Below are 24,779 nucleotides of genomic sequence, written 5' to 3'. Positions count from 1 at the left end.
TTTAGGCGTTAGACTCTTGAGAACCATGTCTAGTTGGATTGGGTTGGCTTTTTCTGCCTCGGTCTAGTCACACCAAGTGAAACGTTTCTTTCGTGTCCTTTGGCACCTTCTTGGGAAAGGGATTGGTGAATTGTATCTTCTCTACGTTCTCCAGCCAAATCAGAGTCTCATTGGGTTTCATGGCATGTCTCGCTAAGACCATCTCTAACCCTGGGTTAAAAGCCAAATTACCTCCCAAACACTCTTCAACCCATGCTAAAATTTTAGGCTAAATGCCAAATGCTATTTCTGGGCCAAATACCCCCCAGCTTTCCCCCCGGGCTAAATGCAAAATGTTTATCGGAATTTAAATTTTTTTAGATTAAAATGTTCATAAAATTAATTTACAATAATCTACATATTTATTTATTTTTTTAAAATTGATTTAAGAAAAAATTTTAGGCTAATTTTATTCTTTAATAATTCCGGGCTAAAATTTTAGGGTAGAAGGGTTGAAGCAGAAAATATGTTTCTGGGCTACAAGCTAAATTTTCCGGGCTAAAAAATTTGGTTTTTAGCCCAAGGATTGGAGATGGTCTAAACAATGGCTTTTTCCTCCTCGCACTCTTTCTCCAACCCCTTTCTACCGTCGCCTTTTCCTATTGGCGACGAGTTGTTTTACCAAACAATAGGCCATGATAATTCTTCCTCTTTTTTCTTTTGAAAAGTTTTAAACATGTGCAAACTTTATTTATTTCAGAAAAATAATAATAATAACGTGATGCATATGAACGTAGTCACGTTAGCGAGCGGAGTGATCTCCTAACGCTTGAGTTTGAATCTCGTTTGTACAAGAATAATAATGAAATATATTGTCTTTTTAATCCTATGAGTCATCGGTTCACACAATAGAGAAATGAAAATTCATTCTTCTTAGAGAATTTAATGCTTAATCCGAGAATTTAACATTATTCGATAGTGATGCAAAGACTATTAATTAACAGTTTCTAGATTAACATATCAAATTAAAGAAGGATACTAACTTTTTTTTGTTTGAGTACATCGATATTTTTACATTAAGGGGAGGGGAAGTTTGGCAAAGCCACACAATGGACAGCCTAATTTGGTATCGAATTCGCTATCCACGAGATTCGAACATAAGACCTTTCACTTTCAAGTAAAGAGAAGTACCACCAGACCGTAGTACTAAGTGATAGAATGATACTAACTTTTAAATATAAACGAATTTGAACAGCACTATTGGTAGCTATTGTGAGGCTAAACCCACCTTTTTACCGTCCAGTGTAAATAATATCGTCTGTTTAAAAAAATACGTATAATTTATTTTGCTAACTCTAACGAGGGATGAGAGATTAGCGATAAACAACCCAACATACCAAAACATGACCTTCGAAAACCCACCCAACACATAGATTTTCCTGGTATTAATCTTTTCTTTAAAATCTACATTTTTTTCATTGAAGTTATCAGATTCATTCTAATTTTTTTTTTTAAATTACATTTCTATAATTTAAAGACAAATTATTTTACTTAAAAAAGATAAAAGAAATAAAAATGAGATAATGAAAAAAGTTAATTGTCTTATTATATATTTACACTCGGAAAAGCACTTTCTCTGTTTAAAAGCTATCACTTCTCTTCTTCTCAAATCTCAATGAAAGCTTTCGTTTCTGTTCAGCTCCCTCTGTAACTACCGGCAAAGATCACACAAAAACCCATTTGTACGTCGTCGTTCTGTTCTTCTTCTTGTCCTTCATATTACACGGTTATTGGAAATACATGCCTGCATTGTACACCATTTCTTCTTTCTTTTTTTCGTTATTTTTCCCTGAAATTTTGAGGTTTTAGTCACATTGATTTTTCTCAAATTTTCGTCGAGATAATTTCTGGGTTTCGTTTGGAATGCTTGAATTTCTAACATGGAGGCCGATCTTGTTGTTTTTGCAGGGAAAGAAAATCAAGAAATCAAGAAAGTTGAATTGTACGTGAGAAAATGGGAAGGCTGTTTGTGACCACTCTTGAGGAAAACATGTATAGCTGCAAGCACTGCAGAACCCATCTCGGTCTTGTGGACGACGTAATCTCTAAGGTCCGAAATCGCCTTCTCCGTAATTCTGTTTGTTATGGATTGTTACTGTTTATTTGCATAATGCACTCTACCTAGACATTCATGAACTTTGTGAAATTGGGATGCATTGTTGTGATATGTAAATGTGTGGCGATTTTCGAAGAGAGATTGATCGGTATTAGGCGTATGAATGTAATTTGTGTGGGTCTAATCGTTGGATGTTGAGGAGTTGTGATATGTACATTGTTGGTTTTAGGTTTTTTTTTTTTTTTTTTTTGGAGTGTTTTGTTTGTGATATTGAGGAGTTGTGGTACCGTTATACCGTAGTGCAATGCGATCGTTCATGTTCAAAGTGGTTGACATTGGAAGCTTAAACATTGGGTTGTTTCTCGGTTCCTTCTTTTATTAGTGGTGCAGGGTTTCATTTCCTAATTGTGTTTATGGCTCATTACAATCAGCTTTGGCTTCTTGTGAAATGGCTTGCGCGTTTCATTTCCTAATTGTGTTTATGGCTCATTACAAAATGCTCAAAATTTAGAACCTTTATCTGTAAAGCCTCTATGATGGTATTGGATTTAATCATGCAATTCTAGAAACACAGATTATGGCTTTACTTGCTGGAGCACAGATTAATGCTTTACTTGCTGGAGAAGAATTAGGTACTTAATTCCTGCTAAGATTAGGTCAAAGATATCTACTTTACACTTTCCTGGTTTAATAGTTAAATTTGGCTGCAAGATTAGATGGGAACTTGCGTCTCTGTTCTCTAAGACTCTAATTATAGGCCAAAATGTTGTCCGGCTTACTTGCGTTATTGTTGGTTTGAACGTCAACTATATGGAAACAAAAGCGATGCAGTTTGGTAGCTCTTTAATTATTTATTTGCGCACTATAACACCTCTTAAATTCTGGTTAATTGTAAGTAGCTTGAATATCCCTGTAAATATTGTATCGGTGTAAAACTTATGCCGCAAAGCTATCTTTATACTGTCCTCTTCTCAAAAAAGCTATCTTTATACTGTCCTGATTACATTACCCATCTGAGAGCAGCAAGGTTTTTCTTGGCTTGTCTTTTTCGATCATATCTTCCCACTTCTTGCTTGATGCTTATGTACATTAATCCCTCTTTTATGATGTTATATGTTTGATATCAGGATTGATTAGTGACATTCTAACCCTGTGATTTGCTTTTGTTTTTGTTCCAGTCTTTTCACTGCAGGCATGGAAAGGCTTATCTTTTCGATAAAGTGTAAGTGCAGTACTATTTTACTCTTGAAAATTTGAAATTGATTCACCCATAGCTATGCTGATGCATGCTTATGTACTTTTAGGGTCATGGGTGTGCAAGTTATTTTGGTCTCACTTGTGACAAAAAACTTGCTCATTCCATGTGCACGTATTTTTTCTTGTCCACCGATACAGAATGACTTATAGCAGCAAACCAAACATGGTTTGACATTGGCCAGAAGATTCATTTATGTTGATAAATTTGAAAGCTTAACTTTGAGGGTGGAAAAAGAAAGAGAATAATGAATCGATGACAGCATAATGTCTTTGTCTCAAAAAAGCATTTTCGTTCACTTGAATCCTATGAAGGCGGCTTATGCATAACTCACACCAACTGCAGCTTATACACATGAATGCTGAATTAACCTTTTGTTTCCCCAATGGCAGTGTAAATGTCACACTTGGAGAGCAAGAAGAGCGGATCATGATAACAGGATTGCATACTGTAGCTGACATATTTTGTGTTTCATGTGGCTCAAATGTGGGGTGGAAATATGTAAGAAGATATTTTCTCCAAAACTATGTTTTTTGTGTGGATATTTACAGTACTTTCACCGCTGATGGCTGTATGAAACTCATATTTTGGTTATCAATTTCAGGAGGCTGCACATGAGAAATCCCAGAAGTACAAGGAAGGAAAGTTTATCCTTGAGAGGTAAAACCAAATTGGTGTCTGTGGTTGCTGCATTAAAAGTTTTTAGAGTGATTTTCTTTGTTCTTTAGCAGATTTCAGATTCTCGGTCCTGATGGAAGCAACTACTCGATTGCTCTCGAAGCTCAGATTGGTGGAAGCGATGTTGATGACTGATGAGGCTTGATTTACCATCCATTCAGGAAATTGAACTATTAATTTCAAATGTAAATTCTTAGCAACCTATTTTCTTTCGTCGAGTAGGCTATTGGGATTAAAAATTTCTTCATCGATGATGTAGGCCAGGACTCTTTAAGTTCTTCGTACCGTCGTGAATTGCTAATTGTTTTAGAACATGGTCATTGAAGACCGATACAGAACAGTTAATCAAGTTCTCGGATAAAAAAAAATTAGTGTACATCTGGTTTGTTATTGCTTTTAGGTTCATTGGAGATGGATCTCTAGTCTTTTTCGCATAGCCAAATTACGTGACGAGTGAGACACTCATACAGGGATATATTCCGAAGATGTGGCAAAATCTCGTGTCTTTGGCCTCATGGATTCAAGTTCTTGAACTAAGTACACTGTCGATACTTATCGTATTCAACTGATGTCTCGGTTGGTAAAAGAAGCTATACGGAGTAGCAAATTTAATCTTAAAAATAGACTACTAGTGCAGCAGGCTTGTAGGAGTAGCGGTTTAAAGCATTTGCCTCTGCACACTCTCGAGGTTTGATTTTCTCTTCTATAAAAAAAATGAGTTTTAAATTCGATACTCTTAACCACTTGAGCTACAAGTCTCTTACAAAATGAACTTAAAAGCGCTGAATAAGAAGAAACACTCTATTATTTGGTAAACAAAATAGATGAGTCAAGAAGCAATGCAAATGTGAATTAAATAAGACCGTCGAGTTAGTGTTTCCGTCCATTAACACCAAGTTTTAATTATTTCCCATCGAATATAGTAGTATTTTTATGTCACATAATTTGCCCACCATATGCATGTGGTATTCAACTCCCAGCTTCCGAAAATCCAACCTAACACATTCACACACATACAAATAATCAAGTGGTAATGTTTTTATAAAGCAAGCACCATTTTTCTGATTTGCCCAAAAAAAAAAATTAAAATCCTTGATATGTATTTGGCTTTTGAATTTTAACTCAAAGGGGTAAATCGTAAAATGGCCAAAGCTCGCGCCGCAGCTTCTGTTGTCGTCCCCTTCCTCACTTCATCACTCTCGCCGCCGAGCCGAAACCTTTAATCTCCATTAGGGTTTCTGCTATTTCTTCTTCTGCAGCAAAAACCCTAAAACAATGAAGCCCCTCAATTCCTCACCACTTCCTCCACTACGTCGCCTTCCTTTCTTAAACCCTAAATTCCTCTCTTCCAAACCCCGTTCAGAATCGCCACCATTTTCCGAGAATCCCAATCCGAGCTCAGGTTTTCCAGAGGAAATCGCTCCAAAATCTGATTTTCCAGAGAAACCCACTTTAGAAATCGAATTTCACGAAAACCCAGTTGCATCAGACCCCAATCAGGGCGAGTTCGCCGCCCCAATTTCACAAGACTCCGAATTAACACAAACCAGTGTGATTAGCACTCTTCTTAGCCACAAAAGTAAGCCATATTCGGCAATTAAATACTTCAAATGGGCTGAGAGGGAGCGAGGCCTTGTCAGAGGTGTCGATGCTGTCTGTGTGTTGCTTCACATTTTGATGGGCTCTCCGAATACTCACGAGCGTGCTAAGATGTTGCTTAACCAGTACGTTTCCGGTGATTCGGGCCCGGTTCCAGGAGTATTTGTCGATCACTTGGTGGACTGCGCCAAAAGGTTTGATTTTGAACTAGAATCTCAGGTTTTTGGCTATTTATTGAACAGTTATGTTAGAGCCAATCGAATCGAATGTGCGATTGATTGCTTTAATAGAATGCTAGAGCATGAGATGTATCCTTGTGTTACGTATGTGAATATTCTTTTAACAGAATTGGTTAGGAGAAATATGATTGGGGAAGCACGAGAGGTGTGTGATAAAATGGCTTTGAGAGGATTTGGAGGTGATCGTGTCACTCTACACGTGATGATGCGTGGTTGTTTGAAGCAGGGGAAGCCGGATGAGGCAGAGGAGTACTTTAGAGAGGCGAGGGCAAGAGGGGTAGAACTTGATGCAGCATCCTATAGTGTTGCCATTGAGGCTTTTTGTAAGAAGCCCAATTCGTGTTTGGCTCTGGAGTTGTTGAATGAAATGAGAAAAATGGGTTGGGTTCCTTCCATGGTCACATTTAGTAGTGTCATCGCAGCTTGTGTAAAGCAGAGGAATATGGTTGAAGCCACGAGGATTAAGGATGGAATGGTAAGTTGTGGGAACCCAATTAATTTGGTTGTTGCTACAAGCTTGATGAAGGGTTATTGTGTGCAAGGGAATTTGGAGAGTGCTTTGGCTTTGTTCAATACGATTATAGAGGATGGACTTACTCCAAACAGGGTTACATATGCAATTCTTATAGAATACTGCTGTAAGAATGGGAACATGGAAAAGGCGTATGAGCTTTACAAGCAAATGAAACATATGAATATTTTGCCTGATGTCTTCATTGTAAATTATTTGATACGAGGATTTTTGAAATATCGGTCATTTGAAGATGCTTCTAAGTTTTTTGATGAGGCCGTTGAGTGTGGTGTTGCTAATGTTTTCTCGTATAATAATATCTTATCATGGCTTTGTGGGAAGGGTAAAGTAAGTGAAGCTTGTAGTTTATGGGATAAAATGATGTCTAAAGGTGTGGTACCTAATGTTGTATCCTACAATAGCAAGATACATGGGTATTGCAGAATAGGGAATATGGAGCATGCGCATGATGTATTCGTGGAGATGCTTAAAAGGGATTTGAAACCAAATGATGTGACTTATTCTATCTTGATAAATGGCTACTTCAAGAACAGTGATGTAGAGCGTGCCTTTGATGTCTTTGATGATATGGTGGCTGCCAAGATTTCTCCCACAGGCTTCACAGTTGGCATTGTCATTGATGGCTTGTGCAGAGCTGGTCGTACGTCTGAGGCAAGTGAGATGCTAAAGAAAATTGTTGCAAGGGGTTTTGTTCCTGGATGTATTAGTTACAATAGCATTATCGATGGGTATATCAAGGAGGGTGACATTAATTCTGCACTGGCTGTGTACAGAGAAATGTGTGAAGGTGAAGTCTCCCCCAATGTTGTCACTTACACCAGCATTATTAATGGGTTTTGCAAAAGCAATCAAATTGATATGGCTTTGAAAATGTGGAATGAGATGAAAAACAAGGGCATCGAAGTGGATGTTACTGCATATTCTGCTCTCATTGATGGGTTTTGCAAAAGACGAGACATGAGAACTGCCCATGAACTTTTCTCAGAACTCCTTGAAGTTGGTTTATCTCCAAATGTAGTTGTTTACAGTAGCATGATATCTGGCTTCCGGAATTTAAATAACATGGAAGCAGCCCTTGACATGCACAACAAGATGATTAGAGACGGTATTCCTTGTGATTTGAAGGCATACACTACGTTAATCGATGGATTGCTAAGAGAAGGTGAGTTACAATCTGCTACAGATCTCTACTCAGAGATGCTTCAGAAGGGAATTATACCTGATACAAACACATATACGGTTCTGATAAATGCCCTTCATAACAAAGGACAGCTAGAGAGTGCACGCAAGAACTTGGAAGACATGGATAGGCGGGGTATGACTCCTAGTGTTCATTTTTATAATACTCTGATTGCTGGAAACTTCAAGGAGGGTAATTTGCAAGAGGCTTTTAGGTTGCATGATGAAATGCTTGACAAAGGCCTTGTTCCAGATGACAATACATATGATACTCTTGTAAATGGGAAGTTCCAAGGTACAAGGATTTGATTATTTTGTTTATGACATGCCCTTCTGCGTTCCTGCATTCTGTTTCCAAGCACTGGGTGGGGAACTCAGCCTCATGCTTCAGATGTGGGGTAAGTTCTGAACCGTTGGCATGCAGTATGGTTTGGACAAGTAGGAGACGACGGCTTTTACTGATGCACTTCCCAAAGGTGTTGAGGTGCTGGTATGGATTTATGGAAGCAGCTGCGGCATGTCTTGTCAGGGCAGGAGCTTTGTTGGTTCCGATTCATCAATTGGTATCTTTGTAGTGAAAGGAATAATGTTCTACATGATCACACTCCTCGCTACCTTGCCCTTCTTCTCCACTCTGTGATGGCTATTGTGGTGTGACCGTTTTCATGCTCGCCATTCTCCTCTCTCCATATAGCCTCATCCATTTTCCACCGGAGGCTCCTCAATTTCAGGGCTTTAATATGGATGCAGTGCCTCTTCGGGGTTGAGAGGTGTTGGAGCAGTGGTTCACCCATGGCGAATTGAGTTGCTGGACGCTTTTCCTGAAGAACCAACTGACAGCGTTACAGTTCTTCCGACAAAGAACCTTCGAAAGTCCTAGGATGAAACGGATGATTTTGTTTAGTCCGAGCGAGTCTAATCAAATGGATCATTTTGTTTTTCTGGTTAGGAGAGGTTCACCTTCCTGTAACTGTTGCTTCTAGTTAGTAAAAAGTTGCCCAACAGAAACAAAATATTGTTTATGAGCTCATCATTTATGCATGAATCTAATTGCCTGCGACAGTTTTTGACACAAACCTACTGCGACAGGAGCGAATAATTGCTTTTTAAGTACTTGAGTTTACGTTCGCCTTACACTGATTGAGTTGCCTATCAGGAAAATGGACAGAAATATCAAATATTGCAATTAGAGGAGCAACCATCTCGTTTGAACCTTGTCGTTCTAGATTCTCGGCTCTATTTCTCAATCCGTAATGTTGCACGATGATCACTCTTTAAAGATCAACTTGTCAAAATCAACCAAATCCGAAATTTTTTAGTCATCTAACATTCATCTAATCATAGACAACCATGTTTTACAATGTTAATTGTGCGTTAAAAGATTCATAATTTGGTTGTTAAGGATGATCCAAAAAGTGATGATTTTAATCAACTTGTATCATCAAAAAAAGATAACCGAAAAAGTAAGACAAGAATATTGGATTGAAAAGGTGGCTAACTTCTCCCTTGCAATTATGTGGTGATGCCCACCACCATGCAATTATTGTTCTTATTCCCTGCAGCCAGAAATGCATTATTTGTGTTGAGGACGATAGGACCTGATCATTGTCTTGTTTATGTCTTTGGCACTGATTGCTCGGATCATCACCAAAAATTCCACACTTATGACTAGTTTGGTATTGCTCTGCTTTGAAAAAAAACTGTTTCTGCTGTGCTGTAAGAATAAGCGGCTGTGAAATAAAGCTGTAGAGGGTTTGGTAAACTTTTTTATAAAAATGCTTTTGAAAAAAAAAACAGTATTATTGTGTTTGGTAAACTTTTATGTAAAACAGATGTGAAAAAAGCCGGTTTTTTAAAGCTGGATTTTGCAGCTTCTTGTTTTTGGCTTTTTTTTCACCAAAAATTGTGAAAAAAAACTGAAATTGAATCTTTACCAAACATAAATTTTTTTTAATGTGACAACCACGTGCCCCTACCCCTGCATGGGGCTCAAAACATCGAGGATTATTAAGCATGCGACATGCCCTACGTCTCACTCACTTCCGACCCCAAAAATACCACAAGTAACACAAACGTGTATTCCTATCCATACTTAAAATTGCTCTTATCTCATTTTTGTCTCGAAACTTAAAAACACACTATGTTTGGTACGCAGAAATGAAAATTGATAAAAATCGATTCCTAAGTTTTTTGTTTGAGGATTGAAAATGGAAGGATCATTTTTGTTACTTATATTGTACTTTGTTGAGATTTTAAGTGCGTTGATTTTGAAAAACGTGCCATAAAAACGATATTTAGTTCAAATGCTCAAAATCCTTTCTCGAATTGATTTGGAAAGCATTTGTCTTCAAATTTAACATATGAAACATGTTTGTACTGCAATATCATATTTCATCGTCAATTCTAATGAGATTAGCAACTCAAAATTACAATAGTACACAAAATGCATGTCTAAAATTTTCTAAAATATAAATTACATGATTCAAAGTGAAAATTATCTTAAACTAAAAGGCCTAAAAGTGTAGATTTATTGATAAAGAAAAGAATTAAAGAACTTTTTAGCTGAATAAAAATAACTCATGATATGATCCTTTTCAGGTTGGGCTTTTTTTGGGCCATAGGTTAGTGACCAATCACGGCAATCTGCAATCTAATCGGGGCCCACGAATTGAGAAAAGATACCCAAAATTTAAACCACACGATTCTCTGGGCGGGACCCACGCCATGCGCCCCTTTTAAATTCGCCGACCAACAGCATCCGTCCGATGCGGAGTAGGTCATCTCGAGGAAAGGAATCCAACAGCCCACGTTTAAATCCGAGCATCTTTTGAGCAACGAAGTTTGAATTAAATTCCTCGGCGTTTCAATACGACGTGTCGTCAGTCAAAGGCTCCTGGCTTCTAGCATGTGCCATTGTTAACGGGAATGTTTCTCTCCCGTTTTAAATCTCATAATTAAATGGGTTTGTCGTTGCACTTAATTACAATATTACCACTCATTTCGTCATCAGCTTCAAATCTGGGATACTGGGATATTATCCTCTCAATTATTATTAGAAAATGAAATGTTACCTATTAATTATGAGATTTCTTTTATTGCAAGTAATCAAGTATTTTATGCAAGTTTTAATCTTTTATGGAGAGTAGGATTCTCTTATTTTCAAATTTCTCTTCTTTCTGGTCCTCTCACTGTGGTAGAGTCAGGGTTCTATGTGAAGGAGTGCCTTTCATATATGTATGGGAAAAAATGTTGAACTCATTGCGTGATTAATTGAAGTAATTTTTACAAAATTGAAAGACCCATTCAGTTTAATAGAGAGAATAAAAAAACTTTGCAATACAACTTAGTGGGAGGCAAAGAGTAGGGTAACCGCTAAAAAAATTTAAAATATAGAAAGAACATACAAAAATAATTCAGGTTTGCATCTTTTCGTAAGAGGAGGGCAAAAGGGATGTATGCAAATAATAGATGAATATGTTGTTTTTAGAAATAATATTAAAATCTTAAACCCCCATTTACAAACTCACCGTTTCATTAAATTAAAAAAACAAAACAACAAAACTGTACGACATGATCCGACTCAACGTCTTGACGAGGAACAATCCATCTTATTCCTCATGTCTCACCGTTTCATTATAATAAAATTAAACTTGTTTATCATCAAAATTCATAGGGTTATTTATTGATTGATGATTGATTTTAGCTTATGCTTAACTACAAAACCTAGGTATGGTTGAGGTTGTAGTTGACATGTACATGTGCAAATATGACAAAATAGCTTAGTATTTTCTATCACTCAACATATTAAGTTGTTAGACTGTTAATTTTAATCACGCATTTTACATGATCATTAATCATACATAATATTAACAATCAAGAACATAATATATACCAAATTAATAGGCTATAGTTACAAACAATGTGAAAATTAACCTCATGTAATCCTCTCCCAATGACTTCTTACATGCTAAATTGTTAAATTAAAAATTTTGCAACTCAAGTTGTTAATAAGGTTAACCTTGTTCATTCAAAATTACGTGTCCAAATCTCGATCATTCTTTGCAAATATTATGAGCACCTTATCACAGGAAATTTAAGCTTTTCACTAACCCCAAAATCATTTATTTTCCAAGGCCAAAACTTTCCATGAAGTTCACATGCATCATGAATCTTGTATCTTCTTCACATGTCTACCGTTTATGAGGAAAATGATCAAGAGAATGCCACGTCTCGCAAGAGCAAATCCAATGGCACAGTCGTAATTATCCCCATATCTCAGCCCATATTCAGCACCAATCTTCACAAATTACCCACATTAAATAAAATATTAATTTCCCAATGCTTCGTTTTTTTGTTCAAATTTCTGAATGCTTCCAAAACGAGAGAGATTGAGAGAGAGAGAGAGAGAGAGAGAGATTGAGAGAGAGAGAGAGAGAGAGAGAGAGAGAGAGCGACTGACTGAGATATTCTATTTCTTGTCAAAGCAATCAGAAAAATACTACAAAAAAAACTCAGCACCCGAAATTTCAGCTACAGAAATACTCCGCCCCCCCCCCCCCTCCTCTCTCTCTTCTCGAAGCCTCTGTGTTTGCTGAGCTGCAGAGACGACCATGGAAGTTACTGTGGAGTCGAGGGCGCGAGAACGGAGCTTCGGGAAGGTGGTGAACGTCAACGACAGAGACGAAGAGCTCGCTCTGTTTCTCGAGATGCGGAGGCGCGAGAAGGACAAGGAGAAAAATGCCGGCTTTCTCCTCCTTCCCCCGAACAAGAACGCCGACGAGCTCGACCCTATTGCTGCCGCTGTTGCTCCTCCGGGTACGACGGCATTTGGGTTTCTTGTTTTTGGTTTAAAGTTTCAGTCTTTGTTGTTTTTTTGGGTTTATGAGGTTGGTTTTGATGGTGGGTTGTGTTTGGTTTCTGCAGAATCTGACAACCGCGGAGGCGCGGCGGTTTCCAGGACTGTTGGGGCGGCGCCACCGCCCCAGCCGAAGATCCGGGTGGATGAGTTTTTAAATTCGGAGAATGAGAAATCTGACTACGATTGGTGAGTAAATTATTGTCAAAGTTGTCTTGGTTTTTGGTGGGATTAAATTTCCGTAGGACTAATCAAAGTTTAAGTCTCTGGTTATGGTAACTTGTTGAATTGATGAAGAAAACTGTTGGGTTGCTAAATTGGGTGGGATTAAATTATCCTAGGACTAATGAACTGGGATCTGATTTCTAAAACATTTTGCTGAGGTGTTTGAAAAATCAGGGGCAGTTCTGTTTCTAAGGACTGTTTTCAAGAAAAACTGATTGAGGCTTCATATGACAGAAATCCTTGTTCAATTTTGTAGACTTCTATTTCTCACTCTAATCTCTATGCTTTGGTCTGGACTCCCGCGTCGTAGTAATGTTGAGTCATTTGTTGTGGTATCGGATCTATCGGTAATCTTTTCTGTGTCCAGGCTTCTTACACCACCAGCTACTCCACTTTTTTCATCCTTGGATATGGAAGTGCAGAAAACTACGACGAATCAGAGTGAGATTACTAATGACCGTGCATCCGCCCCAAAATCTCGGGTAAGGACTTTAGCTAACACATTCTAAATACATAGAAGCGTTAAATTCTATGAGATGTATGTGTAGCATTCGGACATTTGACTCATTTGTTTTTAATTTTATGAAGTGCATGCGCAGCATCTGTACTCATTGATGTTAATTCTACGAAATGTATGTGCAGCATTTGTACATTTGACTCATTGATAGTAGATTCTATGAGATGTATGTGTGTCATAGTAAGGTTGGACTTGAATCTTCCCATAGTTTTAGTCTTCCTTACTTACAAGTTACAAACTTATGATTGCAAATGGTGTTCTATTGATTGTTTTGGGAGACATTTCGTTTGACTTATGAAGTTGTCATTTGCAAATTTATGTTGTCATGTTTCCCATAACTTGGGACTTTCAGCTAGCAAACAACCAGCTAGAATCTGCTTCAAGGAACAATATAACATCTAAGCAGCCAACATTGCCGTCTGGACTGAACTCTTCCAGTTCCGGTAACAGAAGGCCCTCATCACCTGCTACTCGTAGATCTGCAACACCAATTGGACGGTCCACATTACCTTCAACAACCAAGCCCTCAAGATCCTCCACCCCAAATTCTCGAGCCACCTTATCATCCCCAAAGCCTGTGGCTCCTCCCGTAAGGTCTTCAACTCCTTCTAGGTCCACAGCTCGTTCTTCTACACCAACTGGCAGACCTTCTGCACCAACTACCAGACCCTCTGCACCAGCTTCCAGGTCAACATCAAGACCAGCAACACCAACCCATCGACCAAGTTCATCAAGTTCATCAAGTGCAGCTGCCGTATCTGCCCCTCCTGGTCGATCTTCTTCAGCATCAAAGTTACGCCCCACAAGTTCAAAAAATCCAGTTTCATCACGTGGAAGTTCTCCGACGGTAAAACCAAGGCCCTTGAAATCCTCTGAGATTCCTGGTTTCTCACATGATGCGCCCCCAACTTTAAGAACATCAGTGCCACAAAGGCCGGCTTCAGCCTCTAGGGATAGGCCTGGAGCGCCAAGTGTTAAATCATCTTCTGTTATGGCTGGTTCTAATGGAAAACCAAGACAGCAATCGTGTTCACCTTCTAGAGCACGGGCTTCAAATGTTAGTACCACTACCAATGGGAACTCTCATCGAGTCATAAGCAGATCATCTTCTCATGACAATGATGATGTGAACCCTGTACTTATTGGAACACAAATGGTTGAGAGAGTAGTAAACTCGCGGAAACTGGCACCACCTAAGCATTATGACCATCATAATACTGATAACGGTTCCGGTGGGAAGTCTTCATCCTCTGAAAGCTCAGGCTTTGGAAGAAATCTTTCAAAGAAGTCCATTGATATGGCTATGAGGCACATGGTATGCATCACTTTCCTTGTTCAAGTGCATGTTGTTTCCCTTCATTCGGATCTTGCATTCCACTTTGTACTATCCAATTCCAAATTATGCTTGGTTTGATTCATAAATTATCCACATGACTAGCAAAACCCGTTTTCAGAAGTAGCATTTAACTTAAATTTTGGAATTTTCTTTATACAGGATATAAGGCGAAGCATGCCAGGCAATCTACGGCCAGTTCTGACGAATGTTCCAGCTTCCTCTGGGTATAGTGTCAGAATTAAACCAACAAAAAGCAATACAACTGGTGCGATGGACTCTCCTCTTGCCACATGCAGCAATGCTAGCTCCGAACCAAGTGTCAACAACATTCCTCTTAGTTTAGAGGGGTGTGAAATTGAAGCTATTGATCCTGGAAGTGAGAGAGGAAACTCCTCCTGCAAGACACCAAGGTAGGTGACCGCCCCATGGGACCATCGACCCCGAATTATTTGCAGCCAGCCTCATCATTCTCCCAGCAGTATTATTTTACACGGGAAATTGGCATACTCAGCGCGATATTTAAGCTACAGCGCATACCTGAACGAAGCTGATCTGTAAATGTTAGAGAAAGTTTGTGAGTCATGTCGATTCCGAGTATCAGTCCTCGCTATGCCAGAACAAGTATCGGGTGCTTTTGATGAACCATATTTTCCGTAGCCATGATTGTTTGTACTAGATTTCGATGATTTGCAAGTTGAAGACCTCCTTCAGCATTTACAATTTACTGTTCATACTATGAAACTTGAAATTTATTAAGGTTTCATTCTTCATATTGCTATCATATTAGACATGACATTCCATGGGAGTTGCTTACACGCTCCCGTTCATTATCCTTTGATTTATTCAATCCAAACACAACGAAAAAGGGGTGAGTGCGAAATCCGGACAATCCTCTTTAACCACCCGACTAGGGCGAGCGTGCATAGAATAGGTCACATAAAGTGATGGCTGGTACCCGAATAAATCCATCCTCTTGAAGCACCCTGCTTCCTTACTCTTTAAAGTAAGCAAGTAAACTACCGGTTTGAGAAAGGATTCAAAAGCGGGACAACGGACGAGCAAGAAGACAAATTTCATTATCCCTTGATTTATTCAATCCAAACACAACGAAAAAGGGGTGAGTGCAAAAGAGAAAATGGGAGTGTGGAAATCGTCCTGCTTAATCATGCATCTTGACAATAGACAACCAAATGAAAACTAGAGACACCAGGTCAATTCGGATTGCGGAGAGAGTCAAAAATACAAACGTTTGACAATCGAACAAGTGTTCAAGTATGCTCCACATGAATGAATAGATGTCCCTGTCAATTGTCAACGTATACATTGCGGAGAGAGACAAAAATACAAACGTTTGACAATCGAACAAGTGTTCATATGCTCCAACTGAATGAATAGATGTCCTGTCAATTGTCAACACGTACGATATACGGTGAACGGTTACGATCAAGAGATTTTTGTGATCCAGAGAAAAAAGATCCAACGAGAATCCTTTTCCTATATAGGGAACCTTTAAGGGAAGGGATTCCATTTTTTTTTTTTTTTTTTTTTTTATAAAAATGGGATTAGTTGTAGGGTTCACACCATATTGAACTTTAATGATCCGAACCGTCTATTTTTTAAGTTGCACCTCATAGATCATCCTTGCAAGATATTAGCCAAATCGAAAATGTTTAAGATATCTAATTGAGTTCAAATAAATTAACGAATACTTTGTTATATAAAAAATAATGAAATTTTCTTTTGATAATTAAATAGATAAATGGTTTCGGATTGAATTAAATTATTGTAATGATAATCTATGAATCGAGACTTACAAAATAGATGATTTAGATCGTTAAAGTTCGATGTGAAGTGAGTTTCACACACACTTAATCCCCATTTTTTAAAACAAATGGAGATCCCTTTGCATATATATTATATACAACATTTTCTGCGTGTTCTTCCACTAGTGCTTCCTCACCGAACCCACTCAGTAATAAAGTAAGAATTAGCAAAAAGGAAGAAAACGTTCAAACTTCAATCTTTTCTTTTTGCTTCAGAAGTGCAGACTCCACTAGTCCTGGAAAGAATACCCAACCTATTTACAGATATTTTGAAAAGGAGAAATGCAAATGAAATTCTTTCAGACGTGAGATTTTTTGTACGTTTTCTGTCAAAGCACAATATTTTTATAATATTGGTATAGGAATTGATATTAAATTGTGAAATGACAGATAATTCATTGAGAGTCTTACTTTGAAGGAGTCTTCTTAGAAAAATGCTTGAATTAATAAAAAAGAATTGCTCACCCGTGCATCATGTATCTAGAACATGTAATGTGGGGACTCAAAAACATAATTACTTTCATAGGATACACGTTAAAAAGTTATGGTTTTTAAGCAGTTAATCTCCATCGTTAAAGACTTTGAGATGTGGGCCTTCTTATACAACAGATGTGCGAAATGTGTTAGTTCAACTAATCCCTTTCCAAGGACTGGTCAGGTAATTAGTCTTTAAATTAAAGATGTATGCGTTGTGTAATTTATTAATCATAACCGACTAAAAGTTGGTGTACATTGAAAAGAAAAGAAGTAAAATCCTGATCGTAGTAACCGGCCCTACGGCTCGTGCAACGGTTAAATCGAATTTTGATGATTGTTATTATAACACTTGATGTTGTTAACCGAGTTAAAAATCTATCGTTTGACGACGACAAAAAAAAAGAAGGAAAAAATAAAAAAACCTTTGGGTTTTGTCAAAAGTGTGATGCATAGGGGAAATGAAAGGTGTGGACTGTGGTTGGTTCGATTTGACTAATTCAATTCTAACGAGGGTTGGCTCAACGGTCTCATCCATGTAAGAATTGGGAATTCCTCTTCCAACTTGTCCCGAACGGGCGTTATGGCAAAGAATAAGAAGAAAATCAAAGGAGAAATTTGTCTAATAGTAACAAATGATTGGTAAGGTTCTTGTTTTGTGTGTCATCGATCGTATCAAAGTTCGAGTTTCACTGATAGTAGTTTTTATTGGTGTGCGATCTGTAAATTCTTATATAAATCCATACAGGTGACAACCGATAGTTAGGTGCCACACATAAATTATTCTTGCTCGAGATTGTGGGTATATCCTGACGTTAATGGTGAGAGTAACCAATCTCCTCCTAAACTTTTACAAACAAAGAAAATGGATGTGTTGTGTGTTCAATCATAGTCCAGCAAAGAAAAGAAAACTCATACTATGAAATCATATTTACATTAGAGAATGTCAATTTTGCGTCTACTTTTAATATAAATTAAGAAATGTTAATTTTGCGTGTGTACTTTTAATATAAACAGATTAAGAATAAAGAGGTGGGTTGACAACGTCCACTTGTTAACTTAAGTTCGATTCTCAATCAACTCCAAAATGACCCTTTTTTTTTGTAACTTCAGTTTTGCCAACTGTCCTATCTGGTGTATGCTAATTTTAGGTTGCTTATTGACGTGGGATATGAGAAATTATGTGTACTCGAAACATTTGTCATGCGTTGAAAATTAATATTACGTGATGGTCGTTGGGTACACTAAAAAAACTAGGAAATTTTAACAACAGAACTTTCGGTACTGTTCGTTTTAAAGAAAAATCATATTTTTACACTAAAATGTCAATTCTGATACTATTCATTTTATCCTTTATTCTGTCATTATCGTTAAAACTCAAAATTTTCAAATAATTTTCATTAATTTTTCTAAAAAAACTATTGTGGGGGGTCAAGAGAGGAAAATGGTTTCCGCGTATAAAGAAAGAAACAACTAAAAAAATTTCTTTTATACAAAACTTGGTGTAGGTGAGTTTGAAACTACAGCAGTTCGTGTGTGACCGATTACCTACCAGCACCAGAAAAGGCCTAAAGAATTACGGAGGATAAACGCCCAAATCTTCAACTTTGACTTACTTGGATCACTCCCAAAACCCCAACCTTAATTTTGATTAATCTTTCCCTTCTCTTGCAACTTGGGTAAGAAATTAAACCAAAGAAAAACAATGTCACCATCAGAAGCCGTTCACTGGTTTCTGTAAATAGCAGACTTTTGACCCTTCAAAATTTATCAGGTTTCCCACTTCTTATTTCTAATACCTTTGTTCATGGGTAACATGGGTTTTCAATTTAATCCTCCACTATTAATTTCCCACCTTTCATCTGCCTTCCCTGTTTCTATGCCATTTGGGTTTTTGTTTTTGCTTAAAAACCCAACTGGCCCAGAAAAGCAAAGGCGCTTTTCTGGCTTTTTCCTGTTGCAGAAGAAGAATTCCAGAGGTTCCCAATTCTGGTTAGGGTTCCAGATTCCGCAGTGATCTGCTTTATTTCAAAGTTCCCAGCTTTTGCTTTTTCAATTTTCATTTTGTAGAACAAAAAGTTCTTGACTTTAATTTTGGTTCGTTGTGTTTTTGCTTAGTGGGTTGTGCTGGATTTTGGAGCTTGATTCTGTGATTTTCAGATTAGGGTTTATGGAGATATGGTGTTAGGGTTTTAGGGCAACTAAATTGTGTGCTGCAATGGTTTGTGGTTGCTTCTCTGTGCTGAAATGGCGTAAAGAAGAAAGAGCTTCCTCGTCTTCCTTCCAGGAGCAAGGTAAGGATTTGTTAGTAATTAATTAGCAAATGAACTCTTTATATGGTAAAAGCAGTAAAATAGTCAATACTTTCCATTTGTGTGTGTTTCCCTTCTGTAAGTTGCTTGTAGCATAATTATCGTTTCGATTATTGAATTTCAGAACCAAAGTCCAGGTTTTTTTCGAGTGGATGCAAAAGGGTTCTGTTAGAGCTTTAGTTTGCACCTTTGTACCTTTTCAGTGGGTGTACAAGGGTTAAAATTTTTGTGGGCAACGGCCGCAATGTAGCTCAGGTTCTGAGCTTGTGAAACATCTATTGTGTTGTATGTAAGAAATGAGAGTTCTCAAATCTAGCAGAACGCAAGCTCCCCGAGTACAATGATTCCTATTGCTGCTGTAGCGTAAATTAATTGGTTGTGTTGTGTCTGCATTTCATCACCATGACGAATGGTAGTGTCGTGTTTGTATATCACCACCATGGTAAATGGTTGTGTCCAATTTCCATTTTCTTTCCCTGATAAATTGAATTTTCATAGCAAGCTAGAAGAGTAAAATTATGCAGATTCGTATATGTCTTATGTCTTTAATTTCTCCAAGACCCTGTTATTTATTTATTTCTACTTCCACCTCTTTGACCATCTGTTCAACTAATGAATTTAGAAATCACACATATGAAGCGGAAAAGAAAGACCGAAAAATGTGTTTGCCATTTTAGGCTTAGATTATGCTGTCGGATACATACATGCTATTAGAAGTTTTCTTATATTATTTCTGAACTGGATAAATTGATCTCACAAGGGTTTTTATGTCTGTATGTATGGAAATTAGGGATTATCAACAACAACGTAAGGCTTTTCTCGTATAATTCTCTGAGATCAGCTACTAGGAACTTTCATCCATCGAGCAGGATAGGTGGAGGAGGTTATGGAGTTGTCTATAGGGTGAGGTCAATGAAGCTTTTATTTGTGTAGTAGGTCTAAATTTCTTCATGATGGCCAGCATTGAAGCACTTAAAAATGAAAGTTTGTTAATCCTAGGTCTAAAGGTTCAAGATTGACTACTATACGGTTTCTTTATTTCTGATACTTTAATATCATTTATCACATCAGGGAGTTCTAAGAGATGATGCCCAAGTTGCGATCAAATGTCTTTCCGCAGAATCTAGACAAGGAGCAAATGAATTTTTGACAGAGATTAATGTGATATCGCGTATACGACATCCAAACCTTGTTGAGCTCCTTGGTTGCTGTGTGGAGGACAACCATCGGATATTGGTATATGAATATCTGGAGAACAACAGTCTTTCTAGATCTTTGCTTGGTAATTATTGGAATATTTAAGTTCTATGTTTTACCTCAGATTTCATTTTCTAAAGTTAATTTTTCACCCACCCGCGGGGGGATTGACATGATTTTTAACCCGCTTAGTTGAGCCGTTTATCTCATCGTTTTTCCCTTTTATTCTAATCTGTCAAACATTCTGTATATGCTAATATGCAACAACTATCTTTCCAGGTTCGAGAAGTAAATATGTTTTTCTAGATTGGCCAACGAGAGTTTCGATTTGCCTTGGTACAGCTACCGGTCTTGCATTCCTTCACGAGGAAGCTGAACAGCAAATTGTCCACAGAGATATCAAGGCTAGCAATATACTTCTTGATGCAAATTTTCGTCCTAAAATTGGAGATTTTGGGCTGGCAAAACTTTTTCCTGATAATGTCACTCATCTTAGTACTAGAGTAGCTGGAACGGAGTAAGAATTTCTTATAACATTTAATTTAACTGCAACCCAGCTATGTAGTTCAGAAATTAGTTTTTGAATGTGGTGTGTTGGAGGTTTCCTCCTTAAAATGAATAACCAATATGATCGAGTACTAACTTCAAGTTCAATTCAGTATCAGGGTTTACGAAGTACATAGTTGCTCTTAATCTGCCAGAAATTTAGTCAATAATCTTGTAGTGCATACTGCGTAGGAGAGTAGGAACCAATAGCCATTAGCAACTGATATAATATAGATGTTCCTACTAATGTTTTGTGCACTAACAACAATAATGTTCTGCTTCTGCAGGGGATATCTCGCCCCAGAATATGCGCTTTTGGGACAACTTACGAAGAAAGCAGATGTGTACAGCTTTGGGGTGCTCTTGCTTGAGATAATTAGTGGCAGAAGTAGTAGTAAGGTAGCCTTTGGGGAGCAACTGCTGGTTCTCGTCGAATGGGTATGCTTCTGTTATGTATAAATTTTTACATTGTGCTCAGACAAAGTACAAAATTCTTAGGCAATGAATCATAGAAACCCTTTTCATGTTTTGATGCAATGGTCGTTAACAGGATGTTCTGCGTGCATTCATCTTAATGTAAAACATACTTACAAGAGGTATATTCCGAGTACCTTGACAATCGTATAAATGCTTTTTCAGGTATGGAAACTAAGAGAAGAAGAAAGGCTCCTGGAACTTGTTGATCCAGAATTGACTGCATATCCAGAGGCCGAGGTTATGCGCTTCATCAAGGTTGCGCTGTTTTGTACTCAAGCCACTGCGCAACAGAGACCAACAATGACGCAAGTTGTGGAAATGCTTTCCAAAGAGGTCCACCTAAACGAGAAGGTACTTATGATTTCCCAGGTGCTGAATGATGATGTTATGCATTTCAATCGTTAATAAACGTCCTCTTCCGATTGAAACATGAGAAGGCACTAACAAAACCAAGGCCGAGGATGCATGCACCTGGAAAATTTGGCGGTACCAGTTCATTGGAGGAGACATCGTCATCATCTCAGTCACGCAAGAAATCAACAGCAAACCCTGATATAACTTCCACCAGCTCGTTGATCTTTGACGATCCTGAAACACAAATACTTCCGAGATGATCATTTGCACGGTATCGTTCAACTGTTTGCTGGAACGTTGCTAAAGTTCCCGGCTGCTTGCAGTGGCGGATCCAGGATTTTAAACTCGGGGGGTCCCAATAATAGAGGTCAAAAAAATTTATAAATAAAAATAACATTGAAAAGTTAAATATAATACATTTCATTCAAAGTGTATGGGAAGTCATACTTTGTAGGCCTACAAGGTCCCATTTGCAAATATGCTTTTCGGATCTCATCTTGAATATTAGAAGGATAGTCCTTCATTCAAATTCTTTTTCCCGGTCTCTCTCAAGATTATTAAAATCAATGTCACACTCATTTTGTCTGCTCGAACTATCCGAACAAGTCAATGGTGCTATTGGCTTTGGCTTGAAAAATCGTTCCATATTTCTTATTTCTAAACTACACATTTAACCAAAAACACAAAACAAATACCAATCAACCAATAAACAAAAATTCCATCTAAATTTCAATTATAAAATGAGTATACAAACATAAAACATATCAACAATCATATCAATAATAGACTAAAAATCTCCACCAATATCTAATATAATTTAATTGAGATTAGATTAGAATACCAAAAAACTTAATTGAATTTTGAACCAAATAGTGGTGGCTTGGAGAATTGAAACAAGTGGAGGTATGATATTGAAGTAATGTAATTAATAATTATAATACGGGATTGGGTGGGATTAGAAATTTAGGGTTTTGGGTGAATATAAGAAAGATGGGGATTAGGGGGGAAAAGCAGAGGAACGGAACGGGAAAAGGAAAGGGACTCTCTGGAAAGATGGCCCATGTGGGGCTAGACGTATGGAATCATGGACAATTGACAAACGGCACCATTTGTCTCATTAGCTTTTAACAACAACAAAAAAAAGGCCAAAACACTACGTTTTGGACCAACTTTTTAAAAAACCCTGTTTTCTTTCTTCTCCCCCGCAACCCCGCTGTCTTCTTCTCTATTGCAACCTGCAGCATAGACCTTGTGTTCTCGTCGAGGGGTCCCCCGAAAAAATTATAGCAGCATTTTAGGATCGTCGAGAGGTCCTGGAACCTCCCTGGTCCCTATGTGGATCCGCCTCTGGCTGCTTCACATTTTTCCTTTTATTTGTTAGTATAAAATGAGTAACAAAGCTTATAGTATGCAAGCGGTTGCTGATTTTTACTTATCTTCTTGTATGGTTTGGGCTTCTTTGAGCGACAACCATGAAGTCCTATTTGTACTTGGTTCCACGAGGAAGAACCCCCATCAAAGTATCATTTCTAGGTTTTCTTATTACAACAATATATTTACGGTAAGCGGGTGGAATAAATTAGTTTTGAACTCACAATTCTATAAATTTGAACCTAAGATTTCTCATTTCAAGTGAAGAAGAATATCATTAGACCGTAGCCAGATCGTAATATTAAATGGCTATTCTTTGTTTTGTTAAGGAGTGTGCTATCCACACATTCCATTTTACTTCTCACACACCCCTTGATAATTTTTGTTCGTTAATCTTCTTCAATTCATCTGATCCGACGGTTGAAATTAAAAAATATGTGAGAAGTAAAATGGGGTGTACGGAAATCACACCCCTTTGTTAATTGAGTTAGACTTGGGACTCTAGATACGTACTTCTCAAGAGTTGTCGAGCTTGAATGACCAAGCCAAGCTCAAGCTTACCTTGACCTGTCTCATGAAAAATTTCGAGTTGTTCACAAGTTTTACAAGGCAAACATACTAACGCTCAAGTCTGACTTATTTTTTAATCAAGCTGAACTATGCTTGGCTTGGTTCTTTCATGAGTCGAGCTTCGATGAGCCAAACACAAGTAGAAATCGGTACAAGTTCAAACTGTTTCGAGCCAATTTACAGTCGGGTAACTTAAGACAAAGTACATCATTTTTGGCTTATGTGGCAACAGTTCTCACGAACATTTTTTCTTTGTTCAACATTTCTCTAGATTGATTAGTGTTCGCCATTAAGTGAATTAAGTGGGCGAAATCCGCATGCGTGATTCGACCCTCACATCCTTCGTTCGAGATTTAGGTTTATGCTAAACCATGTTTGTCTTATCAGTGTGGTGTCGTGCGTTGCCTAATTATACATCTTTTTTATTTAAATATTTTAATTTCACATAGTAATATTTAATTAGACTTATGAAATCTGATTATGTGCCACATCAACACATAATAAAATCTTTGACAGAATTGTGACAGAAGAACCACTCTAATTTGAGACACCCATTTTCAAGGAATATATTGAACGATTTTCAATTGCAGGGGCTAGCTTGAAGAGGTTGAACTATTTTTTTATTTATAAAAACTCAAAAAAAATTAATACAAATAATAGCAAGGAGGAGAAATCGAACTTAGAACCTCAAATATAAGAGGTGTTTTTAGTTAAGGGTTGGTTTTGGATTGTGGTGCTTTTTAAAAAAGAAGCTTATTAACAGATTTGGAACATAAAATGTGTTTGGTAAAATAAAAAAAAAGAGTACTTTTTAAAAAATTGTTGTAAGTGACAGTAGAAAATCATAAAAAATCAGGGCAGGTTTTATCATGCTTCTGAAAAAAAGTGTTTTTTTTTTTCAAAGCATAGTAATCAGTGCTCATTTAATGGAATTATCAAATGACAAATATATCTCCACATATATTACAAAATTACAGTGATTGCCCCTGCATTATTCTTTGTCACAATTATTAATATCACATTAAATTCCATATTATTTTTAGTCATTTTACATATTCACAATAATTTATATAAAAGTTTATCAAACACTTGGACATTTTTTTTGGTTAAAAGCACTTTTACAAAAAAAAAGTTTACCAAGCACT

General features: G+C 37.5%; 4 protein-coding genes across 5 annotated transcripts; all 4 read left to right on the top strand.

The window, feature by feature from the left end:
- Window positions 1-1,591: 1,591 nt before the first annotated feature.
- Window positions 1,592-4,404, top strand: LOC103433592 (protein yippee-like). The gene is made up of 6 exons (XM_008371857.4): window positions 1,592-1,721; window positions 1,948-2,089; window positions 3,274-3,317; window positions 3,743-3,851; window positions 3,955-4,010; window positions 4,082-4,404. Exons 2-6 carry the CDS (start codon window positions 1,994-1,996, stop codon window positions 4,161-4,163), a joined length of 387 nt encoding a protein of 128 aa, XP_008370079.1. The 5' UTR covers window positions 1,592-1,721; window positions 1,948-1,993; the 3' UTR covers window positions 4,164-4,404.
- A 506-nt stretch (window positions 4,405-4,910) lies between these two features.
- LOC103433593 (pentatricopeptide repeat-containing protein At2g39230, mitochondrial-like) lies at window positions 4,911-8,653 on the top strand. Its single transcript, XM_008371858.4, has one exon. It carries the CDS (start codon window positions 5,304-5,306, stop codon window positions 7,884-7,886), a length of 2,583 nt encoding a protein of 860 aa, XP_008370080.3. The 5' UTR covers window positions 4,911-5,303; the 3' UTR covers window positions 7,887-8,653.
- Window positions 8,654-11,922: 3,269 nt separating this feature from the next.
- LOC103433594 (uncharacterized serine-rich protein C215.13-like) lies at window positions 11,923-15,280 on the top strand. The gene is made up of 5 exons (XM_008371859.4): window positions 11,923-12,392; window positions 12,501-12,621; window positions 13,025-13,139; window positions 13,527-14,489; window positions 14,670-15,280. Exons 1-5 carry the CDS (start codon window positions 12,188-12,190, stop codon window positions 14,922-14,924), a joined length of 1,659 nt encoding a protein of 552 aa, XP_008370081.2. The 5' UTR covers window positions 11,923-12,187; the 3' UTR covers window positions 14,925-15,280.
- Window positions 15,281-18,306: 3,026 nt separating this feature from the next.
- On the top strand, window positions 18,307-22,225 carry LOC103433585 (cold-responsive protein kinase 1). Of its 2 annotated transcripts, XM_008371849.4 has the most exons (8): window positions 18,324-18,799; window positions 18,926-19,101; window positions 19,910-20,022; window positions 20,191-20,401; window positions 20,596-20,833; window positions 21,150-21,300; window positions 21,502-21,690; window positions 21,777-22,225. In XM_008371849.4, exons 2-8 carry the CDS (start codon window positions 19,026-19,028, stop codon window positions 21,951-21,953), a joined length of 1,155 nt encoding a protein of 384 aa, XP_008370071.2. In that variant the 5' UTR covers window positions 18,324-18,799; window positions 18,926-19,025; the 3' UTR covers window positions 21,954-22,225. The 2 variants fall into 2 exon arrangements, with proteins under 2 accessions (XP_070676071.1, XP_008370071.2); XM_070819970.1 differs by having other exon boundaries at window positions 18,307-19,101.
- The last annotated feature ends 2,554 nt before the right edge of the window (window positions 22,226-24,779 follow it).

The sequence above is a fragment of the Malus domestica genome, chromosome 04 (genome assembly GCF_042453785.1).
Source record: "Malus domestica chromosome 04, GDT2T_hap1".
Classification (NCBI taxonomy): Eukaryota; Viridiplantae; Streptophyta; class Magnoliopsida; order Rosales; family Rosaceae; genus Malus; species Malus domestica.
Note: the sequence above shows the minus strand (reverse complement) of the source record. Positions and strands in the feature narration are given on the sequence as shown.